Genomic DNA, 21509 nt, shown 5'->3' with positions numbered 1-21509 from the left:
TTTCTTTTATCCTTTGTATATATAGTGTGTATTTTTTTTTTAAAGATTTTATTTATTTTAGAGAGGAAGAGAGGGTGCAGATGCAAGCAAGGGGGGAGGGGCGAAGGGGAAGAGAGAGGAAGAAGAATCTCCGGCCCACTCTGCACCAAGCTTGGGGATTTACCCCAGGATCCCCAAGATCAGGGCCTGATCCAAAATCAATGGCCTGACTCAATTGACTGAGCCACTCATTTGTACCTCTGCCCCCTTTTTAATTGGGTAGTGGGGGCGAAGAAAATCTTAAGCAGGCTCCACACCCAGTACAGAGCCCACAGTGTGCTCAATCTCACAACCCTGAGATAATGATCTGGACGGAAATCAAGAGTCAGATGCTTAACCGAGCTGAGCCACCTGGGCACCCCTACAATATGTCTTTTTAACAGTTGTTGATTTTAAATAAATTTTTTGCAGCTGTTGTTTTGGTTTTTAAATTTTTTAAAGTAAGTTCTACCCCCAATATGGGGCTTGAACTCATGACTCTGAGATCAAGAGTTGTGTGTTCTACCAAGTGGGCCAGCCAGGTGCCCCAAGATTTTTTTTTGACATTGGTTTTTAGCAGTTTGATTTTAATGTGCCTTGTGTTTTTGTGTTTATGCACTTTGGGTAAGTTCAGCTTCTTGGGCCTTTGTCTTTATAAAATTTATCACTTTTGAAAAGATTAGCGACTGTATTTTTTTTCAAATATTTTTTCTTTTTCCTTTCCCTTTGACCTAATTTCTATGCATCTAGTTAAATGTGTCCTAGACTCTTCATTAATGTCTCACAGATCACTGAGTTGCTCTTCTTTTTCTTTTCTCCATTCCCTCTCTTTTACCCTTTCTCTCCCTCCTCCTTGCCTTCTCTCTCCCTTGCACCTTTCCCCACTTTTTTAAGACTTGATTTTCTTCCTGTATTCAACCAGTATAAATCAAATTACAGATTATAAGACTGTCTCTAGATTGAGATTTATCTTTTTAGCAAGCTATTTGTCACAAGTTCACTTGCTTTTCGGCTTGCAAACTTGGTTGGTATTGTCTCTTCCTTTTGCCCCTGTCCAGTATTAGTAAAATTTTAAAAATTTACTTTATTGGAGTTTCAGAGGGTAAAAACTAGATATGTAAATATACCATGATAATCTAAGGGTTTTTCCAGATTTCTTGTTACTCTTTTTTGTTTTGAAACATTTACTTACATTAAGATTTGATATTTTTAGAAGTAGTAACTCTTTCCAGAACTCTTAAGGAATATGCAATTCTTATGATAAAAAGGATACTTTCAAAAGTGGAAAAAGTTAGAAAGCTGTTCAGTTAATTTTAAGAACCAACTGAACCATTATAATGAAAAGTTAATGTGTAATTCTCAATACGTGTAGGCCTGTCTCACATCCAAAAACCTAAATAAAGTAGTAGCCATCTTAGTTCTCTTTTGGAACAAAGTTATGTATGCTTACAGTATCTGGCACGCTTGGAACCAAACCAACTGTAATTCTTAGCACTTCATCATAACTAAGGATGTTTTATCTCAATATTTTAAAAATGATCAGCAGTCATAGATTGTATTATTATCTCAATAAAGTAGAAAAGACATTTAATAAAAGTCTGCCAAAGTATTAGAAGTTTAACATAGTTTCTGTTATGATATACTTGGTCAAGTGTTCATTTAATATATCTACTTAGCATGTCTGTACAAATATTGTAGAAATACAGAGCTAATTTATTTCTTGATCTATTCTATCTAAAATCTTAATGGAATTTTAATTTTAAATTTGATGAAATTACTCTGAATCATAAACTGGCTGCATAAACTAAGCAATATCAGAATAGCTGAGAGGAAAACCTAAAAAATTAATAGAGATGAATTTCAATACTAGCTTTAAAACATTTAAAAATTAACATGGTTTTGATGAAGAATTGTATCATTATGGAAAAGCAGTGTCCTTATTTCACCCATTCCTAAAGTGCTATATAGTGTCTGTTTGATGGATTTTTTTAAGCAGTTTATAAAATTTAACAATATTTATATAATCCATCAGATATTTCATCATTTTGCTTAATTTTCTACTCTTATCAAGCATTTCCTTGTTTAAAAAAATTTATTGGATTAAACAATAAATTTGAATGCTTGCTATTTCTTAATGGTGGCAGTAGATCTTTGAATGTAATAAAATGTCTGCCTTTATGGAACTGGGCTTTTGTTTCTTTGAAGCAAGACCAATAAATATATAATATCAGATGCTAGTAAGTCTTTAAAGAAAGATAGGGTAGAGTAAGGGATTAATTTAGTGAAATGAGGTTCTTTAGAGTGAGTGGTTGGGAGGAAGACTCACATAATGCAGTCATGTATTTGTGTCATCACATAGGTTAGTTTTTATAATACTGTTCACTTAAAGTTTTCTATTTTTAAGGAGGCCTTATGGGACCTGTCAGGATGATTTCATCTGGACATGAGTTAACAACAGATTATGATGAAAAAGCACTTCATGAGCTTGGTTTTAAGGATATGCAGGTACACACAAATGTGGTTTGAGTTTTAATCTATTAACTATTATAGTCAGCAGTTGAATTGTTGAAAATATCCTTCAAAAACAGTTATTGCTTTTAAGTGTATGTGGAGTTTGTGTGTGTGTGAAATTATTTTCTACTTAGATTTAAAACTTAGTATGTCTAATGTGTTGTTGTTTTCCCTTGTTGGTATTGTTTTTGTAGATGGTATTTGTATCTTTGGGTGCACCAAGGAGAGAACGGAAAGGGGAAGGTGTTCAGCTGCCAGCATCCTGCCTACCACCTCCTCAGAAGGACAACATTCCGATGCTTTTGCTTCTACAAGAACCTCATTTAACTACTCTCTTTGATTTATTAGAGATGCTTGCATCATTTAAACCACCCTCAGGAAAAGTGGCAGTGGAAGATAGTGAGGTGACTATGTCATTTCATTTTTTATAGTGTCATACTTGTCTTTCTGTTGAGTGGAAAATAATTTTTTTCAGTAAAATCTTTATTCTAAGATTTTAATTATTTGATAGAGACTGTGGACATGTGCACATGAGCATGGGATGAGGGAGTAGAGGTAGATGGAGACAAATAATTGACAGGCCTCGCAGATAGTTTCAGGTAAACAGCTAAATTTTAGACATAGGCAGCTGCTAAGACTAACATTATTAGGGAGTAATGATAGAAACTCATTTATAAATATTATTTGGTCAGGGAAGGTTTCTCTTAAGGAAACAATATGTAATCTGAGCTTGAAGGATGCAAAGGAACCAACTAAATGAGAATTGAGAGATTATCTGCATACAGTAATCTCATTCCTGAAGCCCCTTCCTATAAGGAATCAGGCAGGTCTAGGAATTGTTGGAGGGCTAATAATGAGTAGAATGTGGAGGGTAGTGAGGGAAGAATGAGAGAAACAAGATTGGAAAGGTGAGTAGAACTTTTTTTATTGTCCTCATAGTAAGGTGAAGAGCAGTAAGGTGTTTTAAGCAGAGGGAGAAGCACACGTTTTGATATGGATTTTAAGGTAATAGATTTGTTTGGCAGGAATAGAAAAAGTGAGGAATCTAATGCTCTAATCCAAGGAAGACTTGATGGTTCCCTGGAATAGAATGATAGGAATGGACAAATTAAGTCAACAGTAGGTGGTGTGTTGGATTAGGGGTGGGGTTAGACTCATGTTCAGGAACAAGGAAAACGAGATGGTATCCAGGTTTCTGGTTTGAGCAACTGGTTAGATTCCATTTGAGATGAAGAATGGATGCTCATGGGACATTAAATGGAGATGTCAAGCAGTTGGATAAATGAGTTTGGAGTTCAAGAAAGGGGTTTGGGCTAGAGAAGTAAGGTTTGGGTAATCACTGTAAAGATTTAAACTCCAGGGCAGCCCAGGTGGCTCAGCAATTTAGTGCCACCTTCAGCCCAGGGTCTGATCCTGGAGACCCAGGATTGAGTCCCATGTTGGGCTCCCTGCATGGAGCCTGCTTCTCTCTCTGCCTGTCTGTCTGTCTGTCTGTCTCTCTCTCGAATAAATAAATAAATAAAATCTTTAAAAAAAATAAAGGTTTAAACTCGGGAGTGTATGATGTCACTTAAAGAATTCAGTATTAGTCCACTGACTTTTATTTTAAAATTAAGTAGCCTTATCCCAAGAGAATGTTCACTGATGAGTCTCATCCAGTGAATTAGAGATTACATGACAAATAAAATAGTGCTACTATTCTTTCTCAAGAATGTTAAATGACTTTTTTCCATTTTTCAAAATCTGTTTGATCATGGATTCAGTGGTAGCTGCTGTTGAGTCCTCTGTTCCCCATATCCTGGTTTCTCTTGTGGTGGCTCATTTTTAAATTCTTAAAAAAAAATCTTTTGTTCAAGTAGAATAATTAGTAACAGATGCTTATGAACCTCTACTTTTTTTTACCGTTAGTATTGTATGCCCACATACTTACTGACCTTTTACTTCATGTCAGCACTGTATGGGTGGTTTAAAAGAGAGAAAGATAATTAGAAGAATTTTTCAGTTTTCTGGGAGGTTGTTAAGCAGTGTTTTATGAGAATATAGGGAACAAAAATTTGGGGAAGGTTTTGCAAAAGGGGAGTTTTAAATTGGGTCCTGCTACTGCTGAGAGCAAAGAAAGCATTACAGATTCACAGAAAAGTGAATAGATGTTTGAAAAACTGGGAATGTGAATATAGTGTAATTCAAAAAACTGAAAAGGAGATTGGAACCTATACCACAAGGGGCCATATGAGATTCTCTCTTCTCTGTAAAATGGATTGCCATCATCATGGAAGGTTTTAAAGGAACAAAATAAAAGCATAACAGCTTTTAACATAGGCCATTAGAAACAAAATTTGGGGTTAGTATGGTGGATGTATTAGAGAAAACAAAGACTAGATGTAGGAAGCCCAATTAATAGGCCATTATTATGTAATAGTCCACACGAGGCCTGAATTGGAGGGGAAGAATTCATTTTTTAGCAGATACTTAATTGAATTTTGTGGTAAGTATGCCATTGTTGATGTGGGGTTTCTTTGTTGTTCAAGACTGGTTTAGTCTTTTAAAAGATTACCAAAACAGGGACGCCTGGGTGGCTCAGTGGTTGAGCGTCTGCCTTCAGCTCTGGGCGTGATCCCAGAGCTTCAGGATCAAGTCCCGCATTGGGCTCCCTGCATAGAGCCTGCTTCTCCCTCTGCCTATGTCTCTTCCTCTCCTTCTCTTTGTGTCTCTCATGAATAAATAAATGTTAAAAAAATTCTGTTTTACTGAAGAACTTTCAGTACCGTTTCCCCAGCTAAATCAATGATGTTACTTTGGGTTGCTTCTCTCCATCAGGATTGAGAAAAGCAAAGGATACTTTGACACTCTATGATTTGCTTGCTTTCCATGTATACTAGCTTTATATCTTTATATAAAAAGAACTAAATGTTTTATTAGATATGAAGATTACTTTGGCATCCCATGGACTGTATTATAGTGAAAAAATCATTATGATAGCAGCATTAATAGAATTATAATATACATACTCATACTCTGGAAAATACTAAAACTGTAAATTTTAGCTTTCCTGTTTACCTTTTGAGGTTATGCTTTTTTTTTTTTTAATAAAGGAAACTTAACTGCTTTTTATATACTTTCTGAAACAATCTTCAGGTTGCTATTATCTCAGCGTATTACAGAATTCAAATTTAATAGATAATGGAAAAAAGTAGGTTCTTTAAAATTGTTTGCTTTTCTCTTAATCTGCTTATCTTCCTTATTTTCTAGTGAAAATAAGGTATGGATTAGCAATATAAAAAAGAAATAGCTGTTCTCTTTTTCCCAAATGTAAGGTCAAGGATTTAATTCACTGGGACTTTGTCGTAGTTAGAATAGTGACCTGGAAAGAGGAAACAATTGGTGTAATGTTCTTGAACTTAACTTGAATGGCTTTGTTAAACAGATGTTTTCACTTCTATTTGAAAAGTTACCTGAATAAAGTGTCAAAATTTACTGGTCACTTTTTTTCCAAAAAGTGCTCAGTAATAACAGGTTGGAAAACTAATACTTTGACATAATGATCAACTTATTGAATAAATGTATTTGTTTATAAATAGTAAAATAATAGTAAAATAAAAAAGGTATAAATTGTTGACTATGAAACAAATGATTTATTTCTCATATTTTAACTAAGACCGAAAAATATTATGAAATTTGATAATCAAGCATTTTATGCAAAAAAATTGAACTTTAGATTTTTTTTTTTAAGTGAGCTGTTCTTATTTGTGTAGAGCTTAAGATGTGAAGAACTTCATCTTCATGCAGAAAATCTCTCTAGGCGTGTATGGGAGCTACTGATGCTTCTTCCTACATGTCCTAACATGTTGATGGCATTCCAGAGTATCTCAGATGAACAGGTAAACCCACAAAGTCTTTTCACTCTCCTAGAGAATGGCATCATTTTATATTTCATCCAGTGTATGAGATTGCATGTTGACCTATATCCTCAGTAAAATTTTGCCCATTTAATGGTTGAAAGCTCCAGTTCATTTTAATGTTCATTTGTTAGTGAGGTTGAATAATAAAGGCCTAATACAAGGCCAAGGATGTTTTCTAAAATTATCTTTAGAAAACATAATTTGTCTTTAATGGTATTTTTTCATATTACTGTATGTTCTGAACATATTCCTATAGGGTCATGACCTCACAAATGTTAGAGGTCTTTGTAAAGATATGTTAAAATTAGATTAAAAAAAAAAGCTATATGATAAAGGGTTACTTTGTGGAGATATGTATAGGACACCTATAGGATGAAAGGAAAAATAGTGTCCTTAAGTTGTGTGCTAATGGTTTTTTATAATTTGCATCTTGGCCATGTAATTTCAGAAGGTCCTATATCTCAAATGACTTAGATGTGAAGAAGGTTGGCCTGGCAAATGGTTCCTGATGACTCAGAGTAGCTCTAATATTGCTGTCAAAGATGTACATTGTGTGTATATCACTTCATAAGTTGAGATTAGAAAGAACAATATTTTAAGATATATGTATTTGTATATGACTTTTAAATATATAGATGTGACTTTATAAGTATTAAATACTTTACTACTGCTCTAGGCTGCATGGTGTCCATTGGAAAGATACTGAGTTACCTGATCTGTTGTGAAGGTTAACAGGCCAAATTTTTTCCCTATGCTGCTATTCGTATGGTTTTTAACAAAACTTGACAAATAATTGGTGTTTTCAGCACACCATGAGTACCAGTTATACAATTGGTCTTCATATGTTTGAACATATATCAATGTGTGTATATATGTAATATTTGAGTTCTTATATAGTATCAATTTCTTTAAAGTTTTTTTTGGAAGGAGTCCCTTAGTTGGCTTGATAAAACCTGTTTTTCTTTTTAAATTTAAGAGTAATGATGGACTTAATTGGAAAGAACTTCTCAAAATTAAAAGTGCTCACAAGCTATTATATGCCCTGGAAATTATTGAAGCACTGGGAAAACCTAACAGGAGGATAAGAAGAGAATCAACGGTAATTGAATTTTCATTCTTACCGTGAAATACTTGTGTTTTCTCTGGAGCTGAATTCCAGAATGTGTTTTTAATTCTAGAATAATTTTTTTCTCCTGCACTTTTTCTTAATATTATTTTTTGCCATTCCCACAGGGAAGTTACAGTGATCTTTATCCAGATTCAGATGATTCAAGTGAGGATCAAGTGGAAAATAGTAAAAATTCCTGGAGTTGCAAGGTTTGATCATTTATGTGATGCATTGTATTGATAAAAATTATCTCTAATTTTCCAAAAGTAGGTATCATAATTATTAATTGGTTTTAAACTAATTTACTATTAAAATAAAGCATAGTTTAAAAATCGCATATAACTCTAAATCACAGAAGGTGAGATTATTTAATGCTTTGGTACTCTTGTTTTTAGCACTTTTTTTCCTTTATTGGAATACTTTGTTAGGACATCCTAGTGTCTGCGATTAAATGGTCAAAGGAATATAAAGATATCTTTAGATTTTTGCAAGAGTCTTTTTAAAAAAATTTCTTGACAATACGATGTATGTTATTTTTATAGAAGTTATTCTGGGTATTTAAATCAGAGTAATTTCCTAGATTAGAGATATATAGTATTTTACATATGCATACATATGCGTACGTATGCATACACACACACACACACACACACACACACACACAAATCCAGTTTCTGAAGCAAAAAGCTGGTCTTTTATGACATTTTGTAGCTGCATCTCTCTTATCCGTACTCTCACAATTGCTTACAGTTTGTTGCTGCTGGAGGGCTTCAACAGTTACTAGAAATTTTTAATTCTGGAATTCTGGAGCCTAAAGAGCAGGAATCCTGGACTGTGGTACGTGAAAGTTCACTGTTTTAACAAATTAATAGTTACCCTGTTTTAAGCACTTCCATTTTCCATTAGCAAGTATAACTTTTGCTACATTTCATTGTTGTAAGGAAGATTATGGAGTGTAGTAAAATTAATCTTTTTTAAATGGAGCTCTGATAAACTATTCATGAAGAGTTCTTCATCTCAACTCTCTTAAAAAATTTTTTTAAAGATTTTATTTATTTATTCATGAGAGACACACAGAGAAAGAGGCAGAGACACAGGCAGAGGGAGAAGCAGGCTCTATGCAGGGAGTCTGATGTGGGATTGGAACTCAATCTTGGGTCTCCAGGATCACACCCGTGCTGAATGAAAATGGCGCTAAACCGCTGAGCCACCCAGGCTGCCCACAACTCTCTTAAAATTTAAGTACCAAAATTCACGACTCTGAACTGTGGCTAATTCATAAACATTTTTCCTTTAAGTTGATAAATTATATGTTAATATTTATATAGTCTTCATGTTTGGATGCTTAAAAAAACTGGTTTATTTGTGTTCAATTTTTTGAGAACATTCTTTTTCTTTGTTTCATTTTGTTTTGGCTATTTCTTCCTTTATAGTAGTGCTACTCAAATACGTGTTGTGTTTTCAGACCATTTGTGAGTGCTCTGAAATGAAATTGAGAGTAAGCTTTCAGAAATTTTTATAGCTATTGAACATTCTACAGAATTTTTTACAGTGTTTCACAAAATTATTAGTTCCCAACAAAATGGAAGTTGTTTTTTGTTAAAGATACTTTACCTCTATTAACTTGAAGAAGCACTATTCTATAATATTAGGAAAATGAAGTTGCTTATGAAATATTAAAAATTGATACTGCTGTACCAAACACTACAATTTGGTTAACTTAAATGGAAAGGATGCTCCATTTCCTCACTTCCAACAAAACAGAATAGCGTTATCATACATGCCATCAAATATTAATTTTTTGATACTTGTGTTTTAGAATTATCTTGGAGTCTACAAGTCAGGTGTTCTTGATTTAATATCAAATTAATAAAATATGTTTAGAAAATGCATTACTGTGTACTAAGATAATTGTTACTCTTACCACTGGTTTTAATACTTATTTTTCCATTTTTGTTTTATTTATTTTACTATGTTATTTTCCTTTTTAGACTAGATACTCCAATTTATTATTATTATAGTTCTGTGACTTATAATGTATTTTATTGTTAGTCATATCTTATTGTCCCATTAATCTCTTAGAATTCTAATGTGCCTTTTAGTTCTTTGGCACAGTAGGAGAATATAACTAAAATTTTTAATGAGTGGTTAAGTGTCTATAGAAATTTTATTTATAAACTGCTCTAAGTTTAGTTTTGAGTAAAGTTTACAAGGAATCAAGCACAAACTAGAGGGTTTTTTTTGTGTGTTTCCTTTGAAATTGTGATTACTTTTATGAAGTATTACTAATGAGAAAATTTTAACTACTGCATGTAATACATTGTAGCCTGCCAATGCCTGAGATGCTAAGCATGCCTGCGACACAGATGCTTTCAAGTTAATATCCCCATTTATAATGCATCTATCCTAGCATATAGAATACTTAAAAATTTAGAATCATTCTTGTTTCTTAGACAATTTAATTTTTCTTTTAAAAAGGAATTTAGTTGAAGTCTACTTTGAAATTTTTTTGAGTTAAAATTCATGTACAGTAAAATTCATCCATTTAAAAAGCAGGGAATTTTAGGAGCACTTGAGTGGCTCAGTGATAGAGCATCTGCCTTTGGCTCAGACCATGATCCTGGGATCAGATCCCACAATTGGCTCCCCATAGGGAGCCTGCTTCTCTCTCTGCCTATGCCTCTGCCTCTCTGTGTGTCATTCAGAAATAAATTTAAAAATCTTAAAAAAAAAAAAAAAAAGGCTGATTTTTAGTATATTTGTGGAGTTGTGGAGTTGTTACCAGTAATGCCAGAACAACTTCATCCCCTCAATCAGAAACCACCACACTTATTAGCGGTCACTCCTCATTGATGAAAACAATTAAGCCCTGGGCAGCCACTAATCTAATCTATTTTCTATATAAATTTGCCTGTTGTGGACATTTCACATAAATGGACCATATAATATGTATATGGTCCTTTGTGACTGGTTTCTTTCACTTAGCATAATGTTAAGGCTAATTCCTGGATGTATATCACCTAGGGTCACAAATATTAATCACTATGCTTTTTTTAAAGAATTATACAGCTCTAATTCTTGAATATTTAGGTATCTGATCCATTTTAATTTTTGCGTGTGATATGAAGTTGAGATGTACTCTTCATGCAGTAGGTAGTGAACTCATTTAAAAAGTAGAGTTTAGGTTTTGAAAAATGTGTATACGTGTGTAATCTGCCAACACAACATAAAGAGCATTTCTATTACCTCAGAAGTTCCACCCTGCCTTTTTTTTTTTTTTTTTTTTTTTAAGGGGAGGTATAGAGAAGTGGGAGGGTAAGGAGGGAGGGCCAGAAGGAGAAGAGCGAGGGTCCTGAGCAGGTTCCATGCCTGATCTCATAACCCTGAAATCATGACCTGAGCTGAAATCAAGAGTCAGACGCTTAACCAACTGAGCCACCCAGACTCCCCTCTACTCTGCTTTTTTACCATCAATTCCCCCCACTTCTCCCAACCAACCAGCCCTATGCAACCACTGATTTTTTGTTGTTACAGATTACATTTTTTGCATTTAATAGAATTCCTTGTAAATGAAATAATATAGTATGTTCTTTGTATCTCGTGTTTCTACTCAGTATGTATTTTGATAAATGTTGCTGATAAATGTTGCATGTATTGGTTGGTTGTTTTTATTGCTGAGTAGTATATCCCTTAATAAGTGTACTACTCCTTGCTTATCCATTCACTTATTGATGGACATTGGAGTTTCTGGTTTTGGGCTATTATAAATAAAATTGACAAGCATTCATCTACAAGTCTTTTTGTGTACATAAATTTTTGTTTCTTTTGGATAAATACCAAGAAAATAAATGAATTTCCTGAGTAATATGGTAAATATAAGATTGACTGTAAGAAACTGCCCAAGTGTTTTCCCAACCAGCTGTACCATGCAGCATATGAGAGTTCCAGTTGCTTCATATCCTCAGCAACAGCTGGTGTGGTCAGTCTTTTTAATTTGAGCCTTCTACTGGGTATGTAGTATTATCTTATGGTGCTTTTGCTTTGCACAATCTCTGGTGACTAGTGATGTTGAGTATTTTTACAAGTGCTTTATGTGACAATGTAGGTTTTTGTTTTTTTTTTTAAATCATGGTAAAATACACTTAACATTCACTATCTTAATCATTTTTAAGTGTGTAGTTCACTGGTATTACATATCTATGCCCTTATAGTGGAATTGTCACTATTCTCTATCCCCATTACTATTTTCATCTTGTAAAAGTAAAACTTTACCTGTCAAATGATGATTCCCCAGTCTCCCTTCCCCCATCTTGAGACAAACCACCATTATACTTTGTCTCCATGATTTTGACTACTCTGAGTACCTTGTGTAAGTGCAATCATATGGTATATTTGTCTTTGACTAGCTTATTTTAGTAGCAAATGTCCTCCAGCTTCACCTTTGTAGCATATTGCAGAATTTCCTTCCTTTTGAAGGCTGAGTAATAATTCATTGTATGCTGTGTATACCACATTTTGCTTATCTATGCGTTCATCAGTGGACGACATGGCTTGCTTCCATATTTTCTCTATTGTGAATAATGCTGCTATGAATATAGATGTATAAATATCTTTGAGACCTTACTCTCAGTTCTTTTGGGTATATACCCAGGAGTGAAAATGCTCATATGACATTTATGTTTTCAGTTTTTTGAGGAACCCAACATACTGTTTTTCACAGTAGCTATACCATCTTAACATTCCTCCCAGTAGTGCACAAAGGTACTAATTTCTCTATATATTTGCCAACATTTCATTTTCTGATTTTTTTATATTAGCCATCCTAATGGGTGTCAGGTGGTTTCTTATTGTGGTTTTAATAAACAGTGAAGTTGCATTTTCTTAATAAACAGTGAAGTTGAGGATCTTTTCTTGTGCTAATTGGCCATTTATATATCTTCTTCAGAGAAATATCTTTTCAACTCCTCTGCTCCTTTATGGAGTTATTTGGTTTTTTGAGTTTTAGAAGTTCTCTATATTGTGAATATTAATCCTTTATCAGATACATACTTTGCAAAGATCTTCTCCTATCTGTAGGTTGCCATTTTACTCTGTGGATAGTCTTATTTATACACAAAATTTTTAAATTTTCATGAAGCCTAATATGTCTTTTGTTGTTGTTGTTACTTATACTTTAGATGTCCTATCTAAGAAATCATGTGTCCAAATACATTGTCATGAAAGCTTCTGTTTTCTCCTAAGAATTGTTTTAGGACTTCTATTTACAACCTTGATTCACTTAGAGTTAATTTTCATATATGGTGTTTTAGTGTGCAAGGGTTCAACTTTATGCTTTTACATATGGCTATCCAGGTTTCTCTGCACAGTTTTTTGAAAATACTGTCCTTTCTCCTGTTGACTGGCCTTGGCACTGTTGTCAAAAATCATTTGACCATATATGTGAAGGTTTATTTCTGGGTACTCTGTTCCATTCCATTAATCTATATGTCTGTCTTTATGCCAATACCACATGATGTTGATTACCATAGCTCAGTAGTAAGCTTTGAAATGAGGAGGTATGAGTCCTCCAGTTTTGTTCTTTTAAGATTGTATTAGCTCTCGGATCCCTTGAGATTCCATATGAATTTTAGCATGGGTTTTTCTTTATTCTGCAAAAAATGTCATTATTTTGTTACAGATTATTTTGGGTAGTATTGATATTTTCATAAATGTTCAGTCTTTAGCCTTGTGTTGTAATTTTCATTGTAGAAGTCTTTGATGACCTTGGTTGATTTTTAAGTACTTTATTCTTTTGATGCTATTGTAAATGGAATTATTTCTTTTTCATAGTGATTTTCTTTTCATAGTGTTCATTGTTCATCCAGTGTGGATGCTTTTTGTTTGTTTTTCTTACCTAATTCTTGAGGCCAAAACTTCCACCACTGTGTTGAATAGAAATTAAGAAAGCAGATGTCCTTGCTTTATTCCTTATTTTAGTTGAAAAGCTTTTAGTCTTCACAACTGAATGATTTTCACTATGAATTTTTCATATGTAGCTTTTGTTCTGTTTAGGTAGTTTTCTATTTCTGTGTGGTTTTTTTTTTTTTTTTTTTTGTTTGTTTTAGTGTTTTTATCAAGAAAGAGTGTTGAATTATTTCAGATGCTTTTTCTGCATCAGTTGAAATGATCATGTGGTCTTTCTCTTCATTTTGTTATGGAATATTGATTGAGTCTTGTATGTTGAACCATTCTTGAATTCCGAGAACAAATCCCAGTTAATCATGTTGTATAATCCTTTTGATATGCTGCTAGATCCTGTTTATGTTTTTTCAAGGATTTTTGCATCATTGTTCATAAGGGATATTCGTCTGTAGTTTTTCTGTAGTATTTCAGTCTGGCTTTGATACAGGGTTATGCTGGCTGCATAGAATGAGTTGGGAGTGTTCCCTTCTTAGAGAATTTGGTAAGGCTTGGCATTAGTTTTTTAAATGTTTGGTAGAATTTACTAATGAAGCTGTCAGGTCTTTTTTTGTTGGGAGATTTTTAATTATAGATCTATTTAGAGTTTCTATTTCTTCATGATTGAGCTTTTATTTTGTGTTTTTAGAACTTTGTCCATTTCATGTAGGTTTTCCAGCTTTTTGGTTTATAGTTGTTTAAAGTACTCTTCTGAAATCCTTTTTATTTCTGTTGATTTGGCAGAAAAATTCCTCCTTTTATTTCTGATGTTAGTAATTTCACTCTTTTTTAAAGATTTTATTTATTTATTTATTCATGAGAGACAGAGCGAGAGGCAGAGACATAGGCAGAGAGAGAAGCAGGCTCCACACAGGGAGCCTGATGTGGGACTAGATCCCAGGACCCCAGGATCACGACCTAATCCTAAGGCAGATGCTCAACCGCTGATCACTCAGGCGTCCCTCACTCTTCCTTTTTTTTAGTTCTCTTAGGCTAAGGTTTGTCAGTTTTGTTTTCAAAGAACAAACTTTTATTTACAGTGATTTTCTTGTTTTTCTGTTCTGTTTTCAACTCTGTACTTTATTATTTCCTTTCTGCTAGCTTGGATTTAGCTTGTTCTTTTTCTAGTTCTTAAGTGGGAAAGCTAGGTTGTTGATTTGAGGGTTTTTTTTTTTAAGCATTTTTAGCTATAAATTTCCTCCACTAAGTCTCCTTCTCAGTGCATCTCACAAGTTTCATAGTGACCACGTTTTTTTAATGAAGCATCTATACTTATCTTTAGGCCCCCCACCCCTTCCTTTCCTTCTGATCTTAGTAAAGAGGATTTTTTTTTTCTTTCATCAGTTTAGACAAATTTTTCTGCTAGATGTGTGTATAGTAATATTTGCAATCTGTGGCTGCCTTTTTCATTATTTTGACAGTGTCTATTAAGCAGAGAAGTTTTTTATTTTAACAGAGTTTGTATCCTATCTAAGAAATCTTTGAAGTCCACAAGGATTTTTCTCCTGTTTTTCTTAAGTTTTATAGTTACCATTTTCATTTAGTTCTATGATGCATTTTGAGTCAATTTTTTTTAATTTATTTTTTATTGGTGTTCAATTTACCAACATACAGAAAAACCCCCCAGTGCCCGTCACCCATTCACTCCCACCCCCCGCCCTCCTCCCCTTCTACCACCCCTAGTTCGTTTCCCAGAGTTAGCAGTCTTTACGTTCTGTCTCCCTTTCTGATATTTCCCACACATTTCTTCTCCCTTCCCTTATATTCCCTTTCACTATTATTTATATTCCCCAAATGAATGAGAACATATAATGTTTGTCCTTCTCTGATTGACTTACTTCACTCAGCATAATACCCTCCAGTTCCATCCACGTTGAAGCAAATGGTGGATATTTGTCATTTCTAATAGCTGAGTAATATTCCATTGTATACATAAACCACATCTTCTTTATCCATTCATCTTTCGATGGACACCGAGGCTCCTTCCACAGCTTGGCTATCGTGGCCATTGCTGCTGTAAACATCGGGGTGCAGGTGTCCCTGCGTTTCATTGCATCTGTATCTTTGGGGTAAATCCCCAACAGTGCAATTGCTGGGTCGTAGGGCAGGTCTATTTTTAACTCTTTGAGGAACCTCCACACAGTTTTCCAGAGCAGCTGCACCAGTTCACATTCCCACCAACAGTGTAAGAGGGTTCCCTTTTCTCCGCATCCTCTCCAACATTTTTGGTTTCCTGCCTTGTTAATTTTCCCCATTCTCACTGTATATGTATTTGTATATGTAGAGTGAGGTTGAGGGTTTGGTGGGGTTTTTTGTCTGTTTCTTTTTTTTTTAAATATGGCTACTATTCAGTTTTCTACCACCATTTGTTGAAAGGACTGATCTTACTGAAATTTCTTTGTAACTTTCTTGAAAATCTGAATTGCTGAATTCCCTTCCGAGGTATATTGGTATAGCTATTACACAATTTGGCAGTGAGATTAGGAAGATAGGAAAATAACTGTTGAAGAGAATACTGTGAAACTCTCATCTTGCACAAGAATTATATCAATTTACTTGACATGTTTTTAAAATTTTAAGGTAGATCTTTAAATCAGAAATGAAAATTTCAAACTAAATATTATACCAAATATTTCTTTTATTTTAAATGTACTTATGTAAAGTACAAAATTTTCAGTTATTTTTTTAGAATTCTTGAGAATTGCTTTGGCTTCCAAAATATTGGATTATATTCTCTACTTGGCTAGAGAAACAACTATAAATACTTTGTCTCTTAATTCATGTTGGGGTAAATTACATTTTTGTTTACATTTTAGTAATTAAAAAAATTATACTACAATCTGAGCAGTAGATCAGATGACATTTGGATGTTTTCTTTACCTCTTAGTATCTAGATATTTTTTGTCATTTTTATAAGATTGGATTGTTACTCAACAGAATACATAAGTAGTAAAACTTCTTTAGCACATAGATAAAGTACTAGCTGTAATTATTTTTACTTTCTACTTTTAGTTTCAGGTTGTATAGTGGCCATGTTAAATTAATCAAAATAGGGAAATGACGTTTTCTTCTTATCCACAGTGGCAGCTAGACTGTCTTGCTTGCTTGCTGAAGTTAATATGCCAGTTTGCAGTAGATCCATCCGATTTGGATTTAGCTTATCATGATGTCTTTGCCTGGTCTGGTATAGCAGAAAGCCATAGGAAAAGAACTTGGCCTGGTAAATCAAGAAAGGCTGCTGGTGATCATGCCAAGGGTCTTCATATACCAAGATTAACAGAGGTAAAGTACAGAAGTTACCATTAAATTGTAGTAATGAATTCTATTTGTGTTTTACAAAGTTAAGAATATGGTAATGCATAAGAAATGCAATTCTAGATTACCACATATGACTTAACAGCTAAAGTGATACCTTCATTTTTTAATCCAGTAGTAATTATGAAATAGTAATATTTTTTAGTTCATTATCCAAATTGCAGGAATGAATTGTATGCTATTCTAATGTTCTCTAACTGTAGGATTTAATCATTTACACTCAGTAATTTATATACTGAATTTGTGAGAGCCTAGGGAAATAACCACACAGATGTTTCAACAGAAGAGATTTAAAATAAAGATTTGGTTTCACATGTCTGCATTGGAGGTCTAAACATATAAAAAGAAAATACTGAGGTAACCCAGACAGGTAACCATTCACCACTCCTGGGGTTTAAGGAACATACAGAAAAAGGTTGGGAATATCAGAAATGAGGAGATTATAAGAAAGGATCTTGTTGACCTGGGGTTTAGGCCTCTAAGGAAGGGGTTCTGCTACTATTTCTGAAACTAAATAGCTTCTCCTGGGTTAACTATGGTACAGTGTTAATAGAAAAAACAAGGAAGTAATCTCTGTCCCAGATTAGCAGAACCTCCTAGGAAATCAACTGGCAAAGGAGGAATTTAGTTTGTGATGTACCAGCCCTAGATTCACAAAGCAACTCTGTAGAATGGTAGATGCAGTGCTGACTAAAAATGGCACAAAAACTAGCACATCCAGCAGTATAATTAGAATTTTGTCTGTGGATTCTGTCATTCATATGATCAAATATTTGCCCTTTGAATGGCTCCATCTTTGTACTGGGATCTAGTGAGATCTCTTATTCATTTGTAACCTTTTGAGACTAGCACTTTACCTCATAGCTGGGAAAGAAACACTAGCGTAATGAGTTGTTTCTGATAAGAGAAGTAGTATAGTGAAACCTAGATTGGAAACTACTAGTAAAAATTGAAACCTGATGCATATTTCATATTTCCCTTTCAGAATTTTGGAGATTAAATGGGACAAGTGACCTCTGCTAGGATTCCAAATCATTTACAGCTAATACAATTAAAATAGAACTGTGGGGACTACAGTGTAATCTAAATGTGTTCTACAGTGTTGCATATTGTTGACTACTTATTTTAACCTTGCATTGCTGTAATGTTTGTTACTTTTTCTCCAGAATAGTCTTCCTAGGTTATAATTTAAGAACTAAAATTGTGTTCTGTTAACTCATTAAATAACTTCAAAGCTTTTGACTTTAGTCATTTCCTCTTGAGATTTTAATAATAGTATTATTATTCACACATGCCAGTGTTTTTATAGTTTCAAAAAGGTGTTTATTTTTCCATTAACTTATCATAATCATAATTTATGTTAAGCTTTTGGGGAACAAATTTTTGTTATGTTAATTCTAGAGACAAGTTATCCAGTTTGGATATCCTGTAGATAGTGTGGAAGAACCCTAATTTTTTTTATAATTGACTATCATGAATTATTTCATTTGTTGCCCATAAAGCCCTTTCAGAAGGTTCAAGTTCCAGGTCAGACTTTAAGATTCCAGCCTAAACAGCTTTCCTTGAAAGGGATAGGTTTCGTTGCTGCTCTCTTTGTTCTAGTGGCACATTGTATTACTTGTGTTACAGTGCTTTCTGTGTTATCTGCTACACTGGACTCACATCTCCAGGATGGAAACAGTGCTTAAAACATTAGTGCCCAGAAGAGTTGAGATCTGCTGAAAGGAGTCTATAATTCTCTATTTATATAAGTAGCAAATTATTTTCTCCCATTATATAGAACTTATATAGAACATGATATAGAAGAACCAGAACCTAAAAATTAAGTATGTATTAAAATCAAGCAGCTTGAAAGGATGCAAACTAAATGTTGAACCTAATGGTTTTTAAAATAGAATCTTTGCCCTGTATTCATTCTTTTCTCTGTTTATTTCAGGATGGTTGAGATTATCTGCCACTGCTTGGGTTTTTTCCCCTATTTCAAAAGCAAAAACTGTTTCATTCTTCATCACCCCAACAAACCACTGACATATGTAATAAATTTTTTTCACTCACTTGGGTGACATAAAGAATTTGTAGATCAAATATAAAGAATAATTTTGCTTTTGTATTTGTAAATTTTCTTTTTTTAAGCTTATGTTCCTAAGTTTGGTTACAAAATTCTGATTTTCTGATACTAGTATTTTTACAGTATGATATTCCTTATCTTGTCATAGATAAAAATCAAAGTAATTTGGAGTTTTGTGGTAAAAATGCATTTTTGTGTTTTAGTGTATTTAAAGATTTTTTTTAATGTTTTTGTTTTAAAGGTATTTCTTGTTCTTGTCCAAGGAACCAGTTTGATTCAGCGACTTATGTCTGTTGCTTATACGTATGATAATCTGGCTCCTAGGTATGAAGTTTTACATAATTTTCATATATACTTGTACCAAAAATATAGTGCTTTAAAACTTCATTTTGAAAAAAATTAAAGGTTAGCAGAAAAATTGTTAGGGTACCTCAACTCTCATACTTTCACCTTCATTTGCATATTACCAATATTTTGCCAATTTTATTACATATCATGAGTGTGCATTTTCTGTGTGTCTCTGTGCCCATATTTTTTCTTACATATTGTCCTGAGTTCTGTGGGAGTAAGTTTCAGATATGCCCATTTACCAATAACACTTTGATACCAGGACATTTTCTTAATAATGAGTAAAAGACTCAAATATAGAAATTTAAATATTTGCTCTGATAGTGTTTATTTAATGTATGGTCCATACTCAAATTGTCCCATGAATATTTTTTTATGACACTTTTTTTTCCCCTCGGTCTAGGATCATGTACTGCATTTAGTTGTTATTTCTTCCATTTCCTTTTACCAGGGATACTTCAGTAGCCTTTCTCTCAAGATACTGACATTTCTAAGTACTTCACGCCCATTCTTTTATGAAACATCTTCCAATTTAGGTTTTCTAATTCTAATGTTTTTTATCTTTGTGATTAAATTCAGATGATATATTTTTATTTTTAGCAGGAGTACTCCATAAGTAATGTGTCTTTCCCAGTATATCCTGCTGATGTCAGTTGGTCTCATTATTAGTTATACTAATTTTTATTAGTTCATTTGGTTTCCTGCAGGTTTCTCTATAATAAAATTTCTGATTTTTACTAATTAAAAGTGACCTATGGAAAATGATTTCTCATAAAACTTTTGTTTATTGATTTTTAGCATTTGGTGTGATTCTTGTCTGAATTAAATATAGTAAATGTAAAGTAGTGATTTTCTGATTCTTAAGCATTCTTTTTCTGTTTATTGGTTGACATTCTGTTATAAGGAAGAGCTTTCTCTTCCTTTAAGTTAGTATCAGTTTGAATTCACGGATTTTTCAATTTGTTGTAGTTCATGACTATCACTATTCACTTTACTCAAATTATACCTGAGTTGACCTTCTCAAGCTTGTTCATGTCCTTTTGACATAGCCTTATTATTTAGAGCGGAAAGGAGTCATCCTTTTTTATTTTTTCCTGTCCCTGTAAGATCTTCAAGGCGTGTAGTTTCCTACCTTAGCCCTGAAATCAGCCATTTCTTTAAGAAGCTATAGTTCCTGTTGGTGGGAAACTTCCAAAAATACGGATTTTTGGTGGACTCTGCTACTGAGATTCTCTTGCTTCTGGGCCATTGGTGGACAGAGCTGGAAATGTGTGTGTAAGAATATAGTTTGAGCATGTAATATCCCATTTATTTGTGCTACAGTAGAGATTAAAAAATAATGTATGAAAAAAAATTTTTTTAAAGATTTTATTCATTCATGAGAGATACACAGAGAGAGACACAGGCAGAGGGAGAAGCAGGCTCCATGCAAGGAGCCCGATGTGGGACTTGATCCCGGCTCTCCAGGATCACACCCTTGGCTGCAGGCGGCGCTAAACCACTGCGCCACCGGGGCTGCCATAATGTATGAAATTTTAATACAGAAATTCAAGCGTGATAATTGCTGACTAATACATGGGGACCTGACTATACATGGGGGCCTTAGATAATCACATAAGCTATGTTAAAGAATGTAAAATTAATTTCTAAGTATTCTGTTGCTGCTTTGTTGGGCTGAAATTTGCCATTGTACTCAAATGATTTATAAAGCTGATGTAAACACGTTTGAAAGTGCTTAACCGTATTTGTGGCTAATCGCTGTTTTTAGATGCTTTTAAAAGTCACCTTCATAAGCAGTGGTTGAATGTAAATAGCATGATTATTTTAAGATTATTTCTTTTGTAATTTACCTTTCTTTTGACTCCATCTCAGTTGAATTCACATTCTTTACTTGATCAATATCTGCTTTACCCCACTTGACTCTAAATTCTATATGAACTGTATCTCATTTTGCTCACCATTATATTTTTAGTGCCAGATACCTTATCTCATTGTTTGTAAAACTTAGGAATGGACAACGTATAGAAAGGAAGAAAGTACTGTAAACATGTCTTTGATTTGTATGATAAAATATATTTTATACCCAGCCACCAATTAACTCTCCAGTTAAATCATATTTAACTCCTCCTCTGTGTCCTCACTAACACACGCACTAGCTCATTATCCCACGTACCACGATATATTGAAGTACTAAAACCATTCAGTAACTTTTAGTTTGCTTTTATTTCTTGAGAATTAAGGAATGTTCACTTTGTTAATGTTACACAAGGAAAAATAAACATGCAGGTTTGATACCAGCTGCTGG

General features: G+C 33.6%; 1 protein-coding gene across 1 annotated transcript in view; it reads left to right on the top strand.

Annotated features, from left to right (window-relative positions):
- Positions 1–21509, top strand: part of USP34 (ubiquitin specific peptidase 34) — a 243185-nt gene that overhangs the window by 145911 nt on the left and 75765 nt on the right. The window contains 8 exon segments of the mRNA XM_038551363.1: positions 2423–2523; positions 2724–2933; positions 6282–6407; positions 7405–7527; positions 7662–7745; positions 8287–8373; positions 16555–16755; positions 19098–19180. Of these exon segments, the coding sequence (XP_038407291.1) occupies positions 2423–2523; positions 2724–2933; positions 6282–6407; positions 7405–7527; positions 7662–7745; positions 8287–8373; positions 16555–16755; positions 19098–19180 (1015 nt within the window).

This window comes from Canis lupus, chromosome 10 (assembly GCF_011100685.1).
Source record: "Canis lupus familiaris isolate Mischka breed German Shepherd chromosome 10, alternate assembly UU_Cfam_GSD_1.0, whole genome shotgun sequence".
Classification (NCBI taxonomy): Eukaryota; Metazoa; Chordata; class Mammalia; order Carnivora; family Canidae; genus Canis; species Canis lupus.
This window is presented reverse-complemented; position numbering and strand designations above follow the sequence as displayed.